The 13,719-nt window shown below is 34.3% G+C and overlaps 1 protein-coding gene across 1 annotated transcript in view; it reads left to right on the forward strand.

Annotated features, from left to right (window-relative positions):
* LOC149079948 (transmembrane protease serine 9-like) overlaps window positions 1-13,719 on the forward strand; it is a 39,676-nt gene that overhangs the window by 8,522 nt on the left and 17,435 nt on the right. Inside the window, exon 7 of the mRNA XM_089238568.1 lies at window positions 406-565. Coding sequence (XP_089094694.1) covers window positions 406-565 — 160 coding nt within the window. The remainder of the gene's footprint in view (window positions 1-405; window positions 566-13,719) is intronic.

Genomic DNA, 13,719 nt, shown 5'->3' on the forward strand with positions numbered 1-13,719 from the left:
TAAAATATAGTAATTAAATTGTTAAAATATATTTTGTTAAAATAAAGCATTTTTTAACTACATTTAATCGCTTTCTACTAATTGTTATCACAAATGGGTGCAGCAAACTGACAAATTTATTCATGCTGGTTTTCAAATAAATTGTACTGAAATATATTTGAAAAACGCTGCTATGGAACATGCTTAAATTATACAAAATACTTGTTCAGACAAGTTGTGCTCATGAACAAACACTTTTGCGTGCTTCACGAGCATTTATTCCGTTTTTTAGAAACAAAGGAAAAAAAAAACATATATTATTTAAAATGTGAAAAAAAAAAAAAATAGATGGATTTGCTCAAAATATATTTTTTGACTATATATTATACACAAAAAGTGCTGAACGTTGATGTTTTTTAATTTCAGGGTGATTCTGGTGGCCCACTAATACAGCGTGACAAAAATGGAATAGCTTCTGTGGTCGGAATCGTTTCATGGGGCGTTGGATGTGCTCGTCGTGGATTTCCGGGTGTATATACCTCAGTCCCATCTTATGTTGATTGGATAGTATTACACATTGATCAGTGATTTTGTTTCTGCTTTTGGGTATCGCAATGATGAATAACTTCACTGTTGTAATAAAATAAAGGGTATTTAAGCATCGATATATATTATCTCTTATTTGACTATTGGTCAGAGTTTCTCAACGTTTCTGAACCCGAACACCAGTAAATTGTGTAAAAAACCTCGGCGGACTACTAAATTACCGTTATATGAGTTTAATTTCTTATTTGAGCCTATGTGAATATCATTAGTATTTGTGGTGTAAAATTGAATAATTTTCAACTAATTGTAATTAAATTTTCATATATACCCGAAGACAACCTGTCCCATCTTCGCGGGCTATCTCTGGTCCAGGTTGACGTGTTCAGTTATTCTAGACGATTATTATGAGCAGTCATGGATGAAAACTTAGTATGTCATTCAAAATGACGAAATAATGTTCTATCTATATGCATCTAAAATTGATAGATGCGTATTTTAACATAATATATAATGAGTGTTTCAGAAAGGACAACCTAACTTTGAAATGTCATGGAAACAGTGATAGAAGAAAAATGAAACAAGTAGTTCGTTCAATGAGCAAGCCTGGAATTTCAAATAAGCCGGTGTGTAAAATTATTTAAAACTTTGGCTAATAGATGGCACCACAGTATCGATGCAATGTCCTTTAAACAATGTGCATATTGCCCTTCGCAAAAGTGGACCAAATCATATTTCGATGGATTCAAAATGGGCACCTTGCCTAGCAATGACATGAAGAAAGTTAAAAGTGGAGTTACAACAAAAAAAGGCACTTTCTTACAATTTCTCTACTGCAATGGATGCTTATGTCTCGCAGATAAACAAGCTGATTCATCTGCACATATTCAAGCTGATACAGCGATACAGCGCAAACCAAGTTATTATAAAAAACCAATTAGAAAGTTGTCCTGTCTCTCTCGAGGAAAAAAATCCAGATTTCTAAGCACAATATTCGTTGAAATATTTGGATTCAAAAATCTGAAAAAATTGGGAAAAACAAAATTGTTACGGACAACGCTTCTTTCCCTTATTTATGCTGTTCTTTCTCATCTCCGATTTTTGAATTCAAATATCTAAACGAATATTCCACTTAAAACAGTGGAATTGCTTTTTGTTGGCCTCAGGCGATACAAGACAACAACTTTCTAATTGGGTTTTTGAAGACCCAATCAGAATATTGGTCGGTATAAAAATTTAATTTTTATATTTTTATTTGTATACAACCCCTTGCAACATAAATGAAGTGTCTGCGTTCTACACATTATTTGGATATTTTCCTTAATTGCAAATATGTCTCTAAGATCAACGGTTCACCAGTATGATGCAGCAAGGGAAATTATGGAATCACCCTGTATAGGTGTTATTTACCTGAAGAAAGGCGTCAAATATAATTATGTTCGCTTCTAGTATCATAGTTAAATGATAATACATTAGAAAACTAGTTTGGGGGAGGGAATAATTTTCCGATAAATAAAACTTGGTGTTGGAGAATTAAGACAAAAAAAACCTCAAACACCCTTCATAATAATTACATTACTTAAAAAAATGAATTAAAAAAAATAGATGCATGATAAAGCAAGATGAAACAACAAAACACCAAAAATTCAAAAGTATTATGTGTAATTATTAAGCATCTTAAAATGAGGAATGCAATTGACTGTAGAGACAGAATAATGAGTGAAATTCAACAAACAAATCAAACTAGCAAATGTGATTTTATTTATCACTGTAGGCTTTTATTTATGGTATTTTTTCTTATTTTTGTGATCCGAATTTATGTCAGAGAAAATTGCTGAGTTATCTTCTGTCTGAGGTTTTTGCTTTTTCTTCCACAAATCATAGATATAATCACTTTCTCATTAGGAAAGATGAGAAAGACTCGAGAATCAAGTTACTGCTTTATACACACCAAATATATATATAAAAAATGTCAATATATTGCCGAATTACTTGCGTTCTTGATGAAGATTTTGAATTGAGTCATTCATCATCATTTTCACTTCAAGGAGAAGAAATTGCAATAGCCTTCAACGTGATCCTCGAAATTACTTGGGTAGTTTTTCTTGCCAGTGGTTGTGTTTAAATATATAAAACGCATCTCTCTCTCTCTAAAACAAAAGTTTTTAGGGTAATTTTGTGTTATTCATTTTCGCTTATTTGAAAATTGTGTTTCGAAAAAATACAAATAAGGTTAGATTTTTATGATATGAAGGAAACAGTAGGAAAAGTGTACATATTAAATTTATTTAATAAAAAAAATTAAAAAATAAATTCTCAGAAAAAATCGCAGAAATTCACTAACAATAACAGAAAAAAAATCACTGCGTTTAAATAACATAAAATTATAGTATAACTTGATGTATGTAATACGAAAAATGGTGAATTGGAAATTTATTTTAATTTTTTCGATGTTATTGCACATGAATTACTTTTTCGAAAGTTGTGTAAGACGTCGAACAACAAGCTAAATTTTATTACTGGTTTTACGAAAAGGCGGAACTAGCTAAAACGAAGTCAATTGTTCTAGGTTTGATAGTAGATCGGAGAGTAGAATATTTCGCCGAAATAGAACAATTCCTTTATTATGCCCGAAAACTGCCGCAACTTGGAGCAGATGTTATTAGCTGATAGATAGGACATTGTTCAGATCTGCAGATGTTTCAAAGAGCATGGACGTGATGAATTTAAGAATTCAGACTACAACTCGCTTTTCCCTTATTGATTATAACTCAGATAGTTGAATGAATAGAGTCGGGTATGAAAATTGGCTGGCCAAACGTTGTCCTCCACATGAACTGCATAAATTCCCAAAAATGAATAAAGGGACAGGCAGACTTTCGAAATTATTTCGCTTTATGTCAAACAATCCGATAACACACGTGTTTCCAGGATGCTTGCGAACCAGAATATGCATTGTTCTCAAAGTTTATTTGGTTAGTAGTTGGGGCGGAACAAATGCTCAACACTCAAGGCACGCAACTTTCAGGAAGTTTGAGATATCTTCCAGGCATTCTTCGGAAAACGACTTTATAAATGCAAGGATGCACTTACATTAATTAAACGCGATTTGGTTTAAGAGTGCAGTTTCATGAAAGTAAATATTTATGTAAGGCGAATTATAGATACTTGTATATATCTTTATTTCTGATTATATATTATATTTTAGAACTTTATTTCTATTATGAGAAAATACCATAATTATTCCCAATTATTAGATCATTGATCGTTGACCATTTTTGTCGCATCACCGTCATTTTCTGTACGCGAGGGCTGATTAGACCGGGACCTACAATTTATTCCTAATGGCAACATGCGACATTATGTCTTTTTATATTCACCGGGAGGTTGGTGCGCTAATCCTTCGGTATGGAACACTCTGTGCTAGCAATCTTTTTCTGTGTGTGGTCAGGTTGTGGTCATTTTTGTTGCACATCTACGTCAGAGGAGTTTTTCACAAAGATGAATCTAGTATCGAACTCACGACACCTCCAAACATCATCTGGTACTTTAGGCGAGTATATATTATTAGAGAAACACAAAATCTCTCGTTTTAAAATCTGATCACGGAAATAATAACATGCTGTTAAAATTTAGAATTCTAAACTAACGATATGCCACATAAGCTGATATAGGCTGTTGGAACGGGGGGGGGGGGTTGTATTGTGAGGGGGGGCGATCGCTCTTTCTGCCCCCCTTCGTATCCACTATGAACTGGCAGATGTAAGATTTTTCGCAAACATTGTTACGATCACCAGCTTCTATTAATATCAAGCAAAGCAAATTATATAGATATATTTCTATATTTCTGATTATATATTCAAGACTGCATTTTGTTTTATGATCCCGTTTTATTCCATAAATACACAATCGTTTGTAAATTTGATCTATAAAAAAACTAACATTATATAAAATGCTGTTACAATATAGAAATCTAAACTAACGATAAGCATCTGGCAGATGTAAGATTCTTCATAAAATTGGTTACGATCAACAGCTTCTCTTACACTTTTAGATGTTAAAGATGACACACAATTAAATTTTAGACTATTGGCCTAGTGCTTGAGTAGTTCAATTACTACTTTTTGTGGAATATGATCAAAGTTAACTGCTCACAAAGTTTTGATCTCAATGACAAAAAAATAAATTCATTCATATTCATTACAACCGGTTAATATTTTTTAAATTTCATTGAAATAAAATATGAGCGTTTATCACTTTCATTAAGAAAAAAACGCTGACACATTTTCCCAAACTTTTATTCTTCCATTCATTATTTTTTACGCTTGTGTTATATGTAATATACTTTTTTTTACGATCACAGAAAAAGTATGATAATAAAAGTGCACTTGGATTTGAAATGTCACATAAGGTAAAATGAGGGTAAACAGTTCATGAACAGCATATAGAATCCACAATATTGCCAAGTATTCCCTATTTATTGTTCTATTTACGTGATTTCTTTATTGTTGGGGCATCTTCAAGAGCCTGTGGACACACACAAAAAATGTTGTTTGTTTATTACAACATACCAAGCCTCAGTGTATGAGTGTCGAAGAAAACCATTTCCTCATTTGGCTTTCCTTTCTTATCGTAAATAGTGAGAGTAAAGCAATCGCCGCTGTAAATTTTGCTAACCCAAAACTGCTTTCGTTCTAGACTATAAAGCCAAAATGGTTTCCTCGAATCCTCGAAAATGTCGATTTACTCCTGAGCTTTTTTCTCGAGTAGTGTTTTCGCTAGAGATCAGAAATGGGATTACACTTCCCCTGCGTGGTCATTTTTATACTCGCAACAACATCTGTGAGCTTAGGTAAGTTCCGACATCAACATTCTTTCTGTCCGAGCGCTTACTTTCAAGAATTCGACCTCTTTCGAAACATAAAACATTCCAAGGGATACTTTCAAGAGTGTCACTAAGAAAAACGTTTGATTTTTATGACGAATGACGTCGTTTTGAACACTTGGATGGCTTAGGATTTTCAGTTTTAATGAAAGTATAAGCTCAGTCTGGCTATTCAAGAAAAGCAGAAAAGAGTAAGGGCTCACCGTTCAAAATATTTTGGCAATTTTTACAGGATACAGAATGTATACAGAGGTTTCCCAGGACAAGGCATATTATTTTTCCGGTTCCAATTCAGTGGAATGGATAACTTTACTTTTATTTACGAAAATATCCATTCCTATAAAAACAGTAACTTTGTAGTATAAATGTGTAAAATTAAATTGAATGATCGAATAGATTTCCCTATGTAGCTATTACCCATCATATGATGCAAATAAAGTGTGAAGTACTTTCCGAAAATAGTGATAATAGAAATACCAAGGAATTTTTATGAAATTCGGACAATTGATAACTATTGGATTAGCGACAGATGCTAAAAAAATATGACCGATATATAAGTAATAAGCACTACACAGTATATGGTTTTAAATAAGATGACAATTTATTTACACAACCAAATACATTAATACAAAAAAAAAATGAAATGATACATTATTTGCCGATAACATACATGAAATTCAATCGAAAAGTAAAAACACAAAAAAATCTAATCTATGGGGACGAACAGGCAATTCACATGAACCAATTGTAGCTAAAAAAAGAAAAATTGGTGATTGTTATCATGTGAGTGTTGTTGAGCAGGCAGAGGGAGGAAAGGGGCGTTTATATGCCCTATTCAGCGGTAATTATAAATTTATGATTATGAATTTTGGTTTTTGATGATATCGTACCATTGTAACATAATTTGTAACGAAATTTCAATTAACATATTTTTAACGCCATCTCATCATATAAAACGTAGATACAATGGATTATTTATAATCGAACGGGACCGAGACCAACTCGGATTACTGAAAACTCAAATTAAATAGTAAAAAACGACATTTTAAATGGGGGGTTGGTACCTCTCCTCTCCTCTTAGCTGTTTTGCCTTTAATTTATCTGCGCAATTCCTTAAGCTGTCAAGACCTATGACCTCTCCATAAGGGAGGCTGATAGAAGTTCCAGCCCTGGGAAGCTTGATATGTGTGTGTGTGAATGTTATTTCTCCTTTTTTTCTCACTATAAATTCACTATAGAAGAACCTGTGGAAACATTTTTGACTGGGGATCCACCCAGGGCTTCCTTAAGAACATCATGAGCCCGCGGGCAAAATGATTTTTCTGAGTACCCTCACCCTCTACTTAGCTAGAATTGCCTGCCTATCATTTAGCATGTTACTCTCGAAAAATTGAACCAGATCTCACTTTATGAGGCTCCTCTGCACTTGGGACCCCCGAGTGGACCCATGCGTTAAACCTAGTCTAGGAATTAAGACCCGTTCTAACCGAAATTACTCGTATTCTTGGGTGACATGAGACAAAATGGAACAAAATGCGTTCTTGGCGAGAAACAGATTTTGGGTAATAATTTCGAAAAATTCCAACATCTCCGGATTATCCAAAACCTCGAAGTTTCGAGACTCTACCGTGCAAGTAACAGCATAGAATAATAGAACAATGCACTGAAAATAAATAAGTAAAACTAATCCTTGAATAGAAAATGCAACAATAGAAACTATTCAAAACAACTAAAATTTTCTCTCTGACCAATAAACTATTAATCTTTGCTACCTAATCTCATTAGAAATTCCAAGAGTAATATCAGATTCCAAGATCCGGAGCATTAACGTTTTTTTGTTTTCAATGTAACTACCTTTAAGAAAATATCGAAAAATCAGGTAATCTCTTCCTTTTTTTTACTAACCATAGTTTACTAAGCATCAGGAAAAAAATTAGCAAAAGCTCATTATCGGGAATTTTTTTCCCCACTACAGGAGATAATGTTTATAGAAGTTACAGAGTAAACTTCTCGGTCTGTAGTTCTTGAGTTATTGGTATTTTTTTTTTTTGGTTTTTTTTTCATCACTTCGGCAAAAACAACTTTCACACACGACGTCTCTCACCGGAAAATTCCGAGGCTACAACAAAAACAATTAGTTACTAAGTAACAAAAACAAACATAGGAAGTAACTATTCGTATCACAAAAACTTGTAATTGAATTAAACTAAGATCAGATTGGAATTCATTAGGACGAATTTGTTATACTAATTTTCGAAGACGTTTAAATACACTAAAAACACTACTAGACGATACCGTATAAATGTTCTTTTTTATCATAAAAAGTTAAGGAATGCTCTTTCAAACGAATCTTTGCATCGCAAGAAATTGACTTTATAGAATTTGACCAGTTTATGTATGCGTACATGATCTTTATAATCCCCTGCATAGTCTTAAAATGGATTTTTTGTTTCGTATGTTCTTGCATAAGTATATTTAAAGTTTTATATATGGATAAAAAAACGCATATCTAATATTAATTACACTAATAAGATAGAATGTTAATTTGCCCACATAACTTGCTATTAAATGGCTCATTCTACTACTTTATGTTTAGAAAAGGGAAAGTATGTATAGAGTAAAACCAATTGCATAACCCTAACCATCAATTAACTAATTTTTGAAAACTTTATGACGGTTGCCATTTGACTAGCAGGTATTAGATTATTCTTTGTAGATCCCTTAGAGTCACAGATCGAATTTTCATAACTCATGCGTTTTTTGTGTTTCTGTTTTTTGTCTTTTTGTACAAATTTGTCCCAGTTGTCATGTTTTTATTGTTGTTAAATAAAAAAAAAACATTTTCTTAACAGCGATCATACAATTATAATACAGTGAATAATTTACACTAACGTGCACTATCGTTAGCAACGGTTAAGGTATCCGACTACCTTTCTTGTCCCTTTTTTTTAAAATGGTACTGGAGTGAATTTTAATCACATTTCTTGACAGGAAGTATCCCAAAATGATGAAAACAACTATACATTTTGGACTACCCATGCCATTCTCTTTGAAAAAGTCATTTTTATGCCAAATTTTAAGCAAAACTCATGTGATATTCCAAACACGATTGCAAAAAATTTTTATGAATGGAATGCTTCATTATTTCCACAGTACGTTATGAACTAAAATTTGAAGGATTGTATAATATACTCATAAGTTACACTCAAACCTGTTGAAGTACGTGTGAATTTTTGGAAATTTGCATCTACATTTTGCCTATAAAACTCTGTAATTAAACAAATAAATGTGGTGGACCATAGATTTTAGTTCATAACCTTAAAAATATATAGCAAAATATTATGTCAAAATTTTGTAATGATACAATGAATAGATTTTTAGGAATTATGTTTGAAACTCAACTAGAATGTAAAAAAAAACAGCTTCTTCGTAAAACACGTTCAAAGTTTTTGTTCACGGATTCACTTGTATGTAAAAAACGCAATATTAAAGCAACACTTTGATTTTAAGCGTCATATGAACAAAACAACGCCTGTATCGGAATCACAACAAACAGGGCTTTCATAAAAAAACAAAAATAAATATAAATTGATATTTTCTTCCAAAATGACGTTTTCAACGTAGTCGGATACCTTAACGGTGAAATATGGTTCATTAAAGACGGTCATACAGGAAGAATGGACACCTAAGTAAAAAATGTAACAAATCACAAAAATGCCTCAGTTCTAAAAACACAGGTTCTTCATACGTAAGAATACGTAGTCGAGTCCAAACATTAGAACCATCTGTGTGATATGTATGAATGTATGTTTTATACTGAAACACACATAAAAATGGCATATGACCAAGAATGTTTATAGTAAAGCCTAGGTAGGTATTTCTTATGGTCAGGACTTGGTTTAATCTTTCTAAGTGGTTTTTGAAACTTCACTGATAGGCATTATAACTGCCACGGTGGAAATTACTAAACTCTCTCAAAAATGGCACTTTTTTTTTCAAGAAAGACATTTTTTCCGATTTTGTGCAGATAATAGTACTTCCCCCTAACTCCTACAATATTAAACAACAAGAGCGGAGGAAAAGAAACATACTCTGGCTTTTCTATTATGTATAATTTATGCATATTCCTATGTTACTCAAAGGAGAGGGGGGGGGGAACACCGTTTCTCTCTTTCTGTTATAAAACTTTGAACAAATGCTGAATCCACCCACTGGTATATCATATCACACTGATCATACAGGTTCAGTGGAAGGAAAACATATTCGCGAAAAAAGCCTGCTTTACAGAGGTCTGAGCATTGCTGAAATAAGAGGGTTTTAAGGAGACGAGATGTCTCGTAATTGCCGAAATACAAGGCATCAAATTAGGCGAGATATAAAAGGATGACGTCACTCTCCGCTACCCATACGAAGGTTTTAACGTTTTAACAACTGGCTGTTGCGAAGATATATTTAGGAAAGGGGGAAAATTCAACTCTGTTCTTGCGGGTAAACGCCCTAGGCCACCAGACTACAAAGCAACAAATATCTCAATGTTTTCTTGGAGCTCGTGTGCACTAAAAGGGACCGTACATGGACGTACTTGGACCTGACTCAGGCCAAGCTCACAGCTACTGACGCTGCCACCAGATGGCGACTTATGAAAGGATGGCAGCGTCAGCAGTTGTGAGCTTGGCCTGAGTCAGGTCCGGCCGTCCATGTACGGTCCCTTTCAGTGCACACGAGCTCCATGGAAAGATTGAGAGATTCGTTGCCTTTGTAGTCCAGTGATCGAGGGCGTGGGATCGATTTCCCGCAAAGGCAGTTGAATTTCCTCTCTTTCAAAAAACTCCTCTTCGCAACAGACAGTTGTTAAAATCTTCGTAGGCGAGATATCTCGTAATTGCCGAAATACATGCATCAAGTTAGGCGAGACATCTCGTAATTGCCGAAATACATGCATCAAGTTAGGCGAGATATCTCGTAATTGCCGAAATACATGCATCAAGTTAGGCGAGATATCTCGTCATTGCAGCTGAGAGGGTTAACAACAACATCGGGTAAGGAAGAGATCTATACTACTTGACAAAGAGCAGATCATTATGGTACCAACACAACACATAGGCAATAGGATTTCTGTAACCCAACGTCGGTAGGCTCTTCGTATTATGTAGTACAGAGTGAAATTCCGATAAAATGACACGCTGCAGACAAAGCAAAAAATGTCGTTGATAAGGGATTAGTGTTATATATAGAGGTAGGATTGTCATCGCGTGTCACCAAATTTATGTTGTTATTAACATCTCTTCTGAAGCGGCAGGGCCGTAACTTTGTGTGTGGGGGGGGGGGAAGTAAAAGTGATTTCCCCCTTCACTGTGTGAAGTTCAATAATTTTAAAACAGTATTTTTGTTTACCAACAAAATTTGCCACCCCCCTTAACTTTGACACTGGGGGGGGGGGGCGGCAGTTACCCCCTTTGCCCCCCCCCCTTCCCCTCTAGTACGAATCCTGTAAATCGTCGTTGATACTACCACCAGAAATATCAATAAAATTCAATTCGGTGTTTTGTCCCTGTATATAAAAAAGTTTACCGTATTGCATTGTTAGCACATCCAGAAAATGCACCGAAATGTGCATATAAAAAAATTTTTATCCCAAAAAAATAATTTTTTAATAAACTTATATTGGTTTTTTTAGCCTAGCACAGCACTCTTTATCATACTACGCCTTTTGTACTACATAGAATGTAGCAATACACCGACAACTAAAAAATACTTTTGTTGATCAAGGAGTTCAAAAATACTTATGCTATCAGAAGATGCCCTCGCAGAAGAAGAAAAACCGGGGACGAGTTCAAAAATATATACGAAGGTCATTTAATAAGTAAGGTCATGAGATAGCAGCACGATTACTATTAAATTATTACAGAACTGTAAGTATCAACTCTTCAAAACCTGTCACAAGTTAGAGGACAAAAAGCTCTTTGTAGTTTACATTTTGGCGTCTCTCCAAGTATGGATTGTAGAAGTTAATTCTGGAAATGTAATAATAAGTGCTATGCAGTGAAAAAAAAAACCCCATTTTTTTTCTAAAATAGTTGCAAGAGAGCTGCCAGATCTGAATTGCAATAAAATAATGAGGTTGATTTTATCTGGATAATGATTTTATCTGCTGGAAAAGTGATGGCTTCAACTTTTAATTATTCTTAACCCCGTAAGCGGTTTTTAAAATTTTCGTGATCAGCATTATAACTGCCACATTAAATCATTAAAGTTTCTAGAAATTGCCACCTATTTACAAGAATTTTTTCCGATTGCGAGCTGATAATGCTTCCCCACCACCAACAAGATAATTGACTCCGCCAATAGTTTTTATTTCTCTCACTATGATGCAAAAAGACCTGCCGTGATGTGGCAGAGAGAGAAATACTTTTTAAGGACAAAAACTGTTATTTATACTGAGAATATACAGTGGAACTTCGGTTAACGAGCAATTCGCATAACGAGCAAAAATTTTGATTCGATTAACGAGCGACGATTTGTATTACGAGCAAAAATTTTGAGCTTTATTTATTGCCACATTTTTACCACTGAGCTGATGGTTTTTCGCTTTCGTCCACACACGCACTGTGGGATGGTGAGTGATATTCTCCCCTACAGTCTCCAGTCAGCATGCCTTACTCGAAAAATGAACACCTTTGTGTACGGGCTTGACAGCTTACGATACCAAACTAGATGAAACTAGATGTCGCGTATGAGCGCTAACCACGCGTATGAGCACTTGAACTTTTTTTAATAAATTATGCTTGGCTAGAAGGTGACCAGACAAACTGATGGACCTCCATTGCCTGCAACAGTCAGCAAGATCTTATGGAGGGTATCTTTTTTGAGAAAGAGAGAAGTGCCTCACTTCAAATAAGGTTAGAGAGATGTGTAAAATGCCTGAATATGTGCAAAGTTCTGTAGAAAAGAAAAGAACCTGTGAAATAAAGTTGTAGCAGTGTGCGAGAAATGAATCTGTCCAAGAAAAATGCAAATTCCCCATTTTTGCGAAATCCTAAAAAAAGTTGCAAAAACAAGTGTCATTAGATACGTTCTTTTTCAAAGTCAGACAAAAGGAATAAGTTTATTATTATGTTGTATATTGAATGAAGTAATTTTTATTAGTCACTTTTATGTGAATGAATAATTGAGGAACGAATTATGAGAATTTACATTATTTTCTATAGGGAAGTTTGATTCGAATAACGAGCACGTTGGCGGAATGAATCAAGCTCGTTAACCGAAGTTCCACTGTATATCTTTACTGTACTGAAAGAAAGGGGGAAAACACAGTATCTCTCTTTCTGTTACTTCTGTTATCTTTTAGCTTTGAATAAAAGATGACTCTGCCCCCGGGCAGTTGATCGATTGGAAGGGAGGGGGGGGGGGAAATAGAAAACATGTTTGACTGTAAAAAAAACTTGAACGCTTGTTTGGGCTTGTCAATGCTGAAATATAAGTCTTTTAAGAACTCGAGATATTTCGGGGTGACCGAAATAAAGCAAATCAAGTTTGACGAGATATCTTGGGATTGAAGCTGTAAGGATTAAGTCATTGACGACATAGATTACTTCCAGAAGGACCAGAGAACAATAAGAGAACATTACGCCATACTTCTGGGAAATTTGATAAGAAAACCCTATCTCACAGATCACAATTGTGTGCGATGGGCAAATTGCATTAATTAGGTTTTCTAGCAATCCCTCATCCACGCCAAATTCTACGGATTTATCACCACGTGACTTTTTCCTGCTCCCAATACTGAAAGTTCCGCTTGACGGGAGAAAATTACTCATCAAATGAATATGCCATCATCGTCTAAATGTAGGGGTTAGAGAAAACATTATTTTATGATGGGATAAAGAAATTTGAAATTCACTGTAGAAAAACGGAGGAAAAAATTTAAACATATTTTTTTACATTACTTATCAAATTACCCTCGTAGAAAGTGATTTTGAGTAAGATATAAAAAATCATCCTTGTAGTGTGATTTCAAAATTTCCCTAGGCATATTTTACTGACGAACCATTGGTCATAGAGAACTACTTCCAGTTAGAAAAAATATCCATCCATTGCGTGTAAAACTCAGATACATCATTTGCGTTGCAAAGGGTTGTGTAGTTATTGAAATATAAAAATAACCTTTTTTTTTATACGGACACATTATTCTGAAAAACATTTGAATTAAAAAAAAATGGAGGAGAAGTTGGGAAAGAACTAACGGACAACGCTTCTATCCCTTGTTTATGCGATTCTTTCCGATTTTTGAATTCAGATATCTCAGCGAATAT

This window comes from Pholcus phalangioides, unplaced genomic scaffold (assembly GCF_987345545.1).
Source record: "Pholcus phalangioides strain wild (caught in Gottingen) unplaced genomic scaffold, Ppha-v1.0 ptg000011l_1, whole genome shotgun sequence".
Classification (NCBI taxonomy): Eukaryota; Metazoa; Arthropoda; class Arachnida; order Araneae; family Pholcidae; genus Pholcus; species Pholcus phalangioides.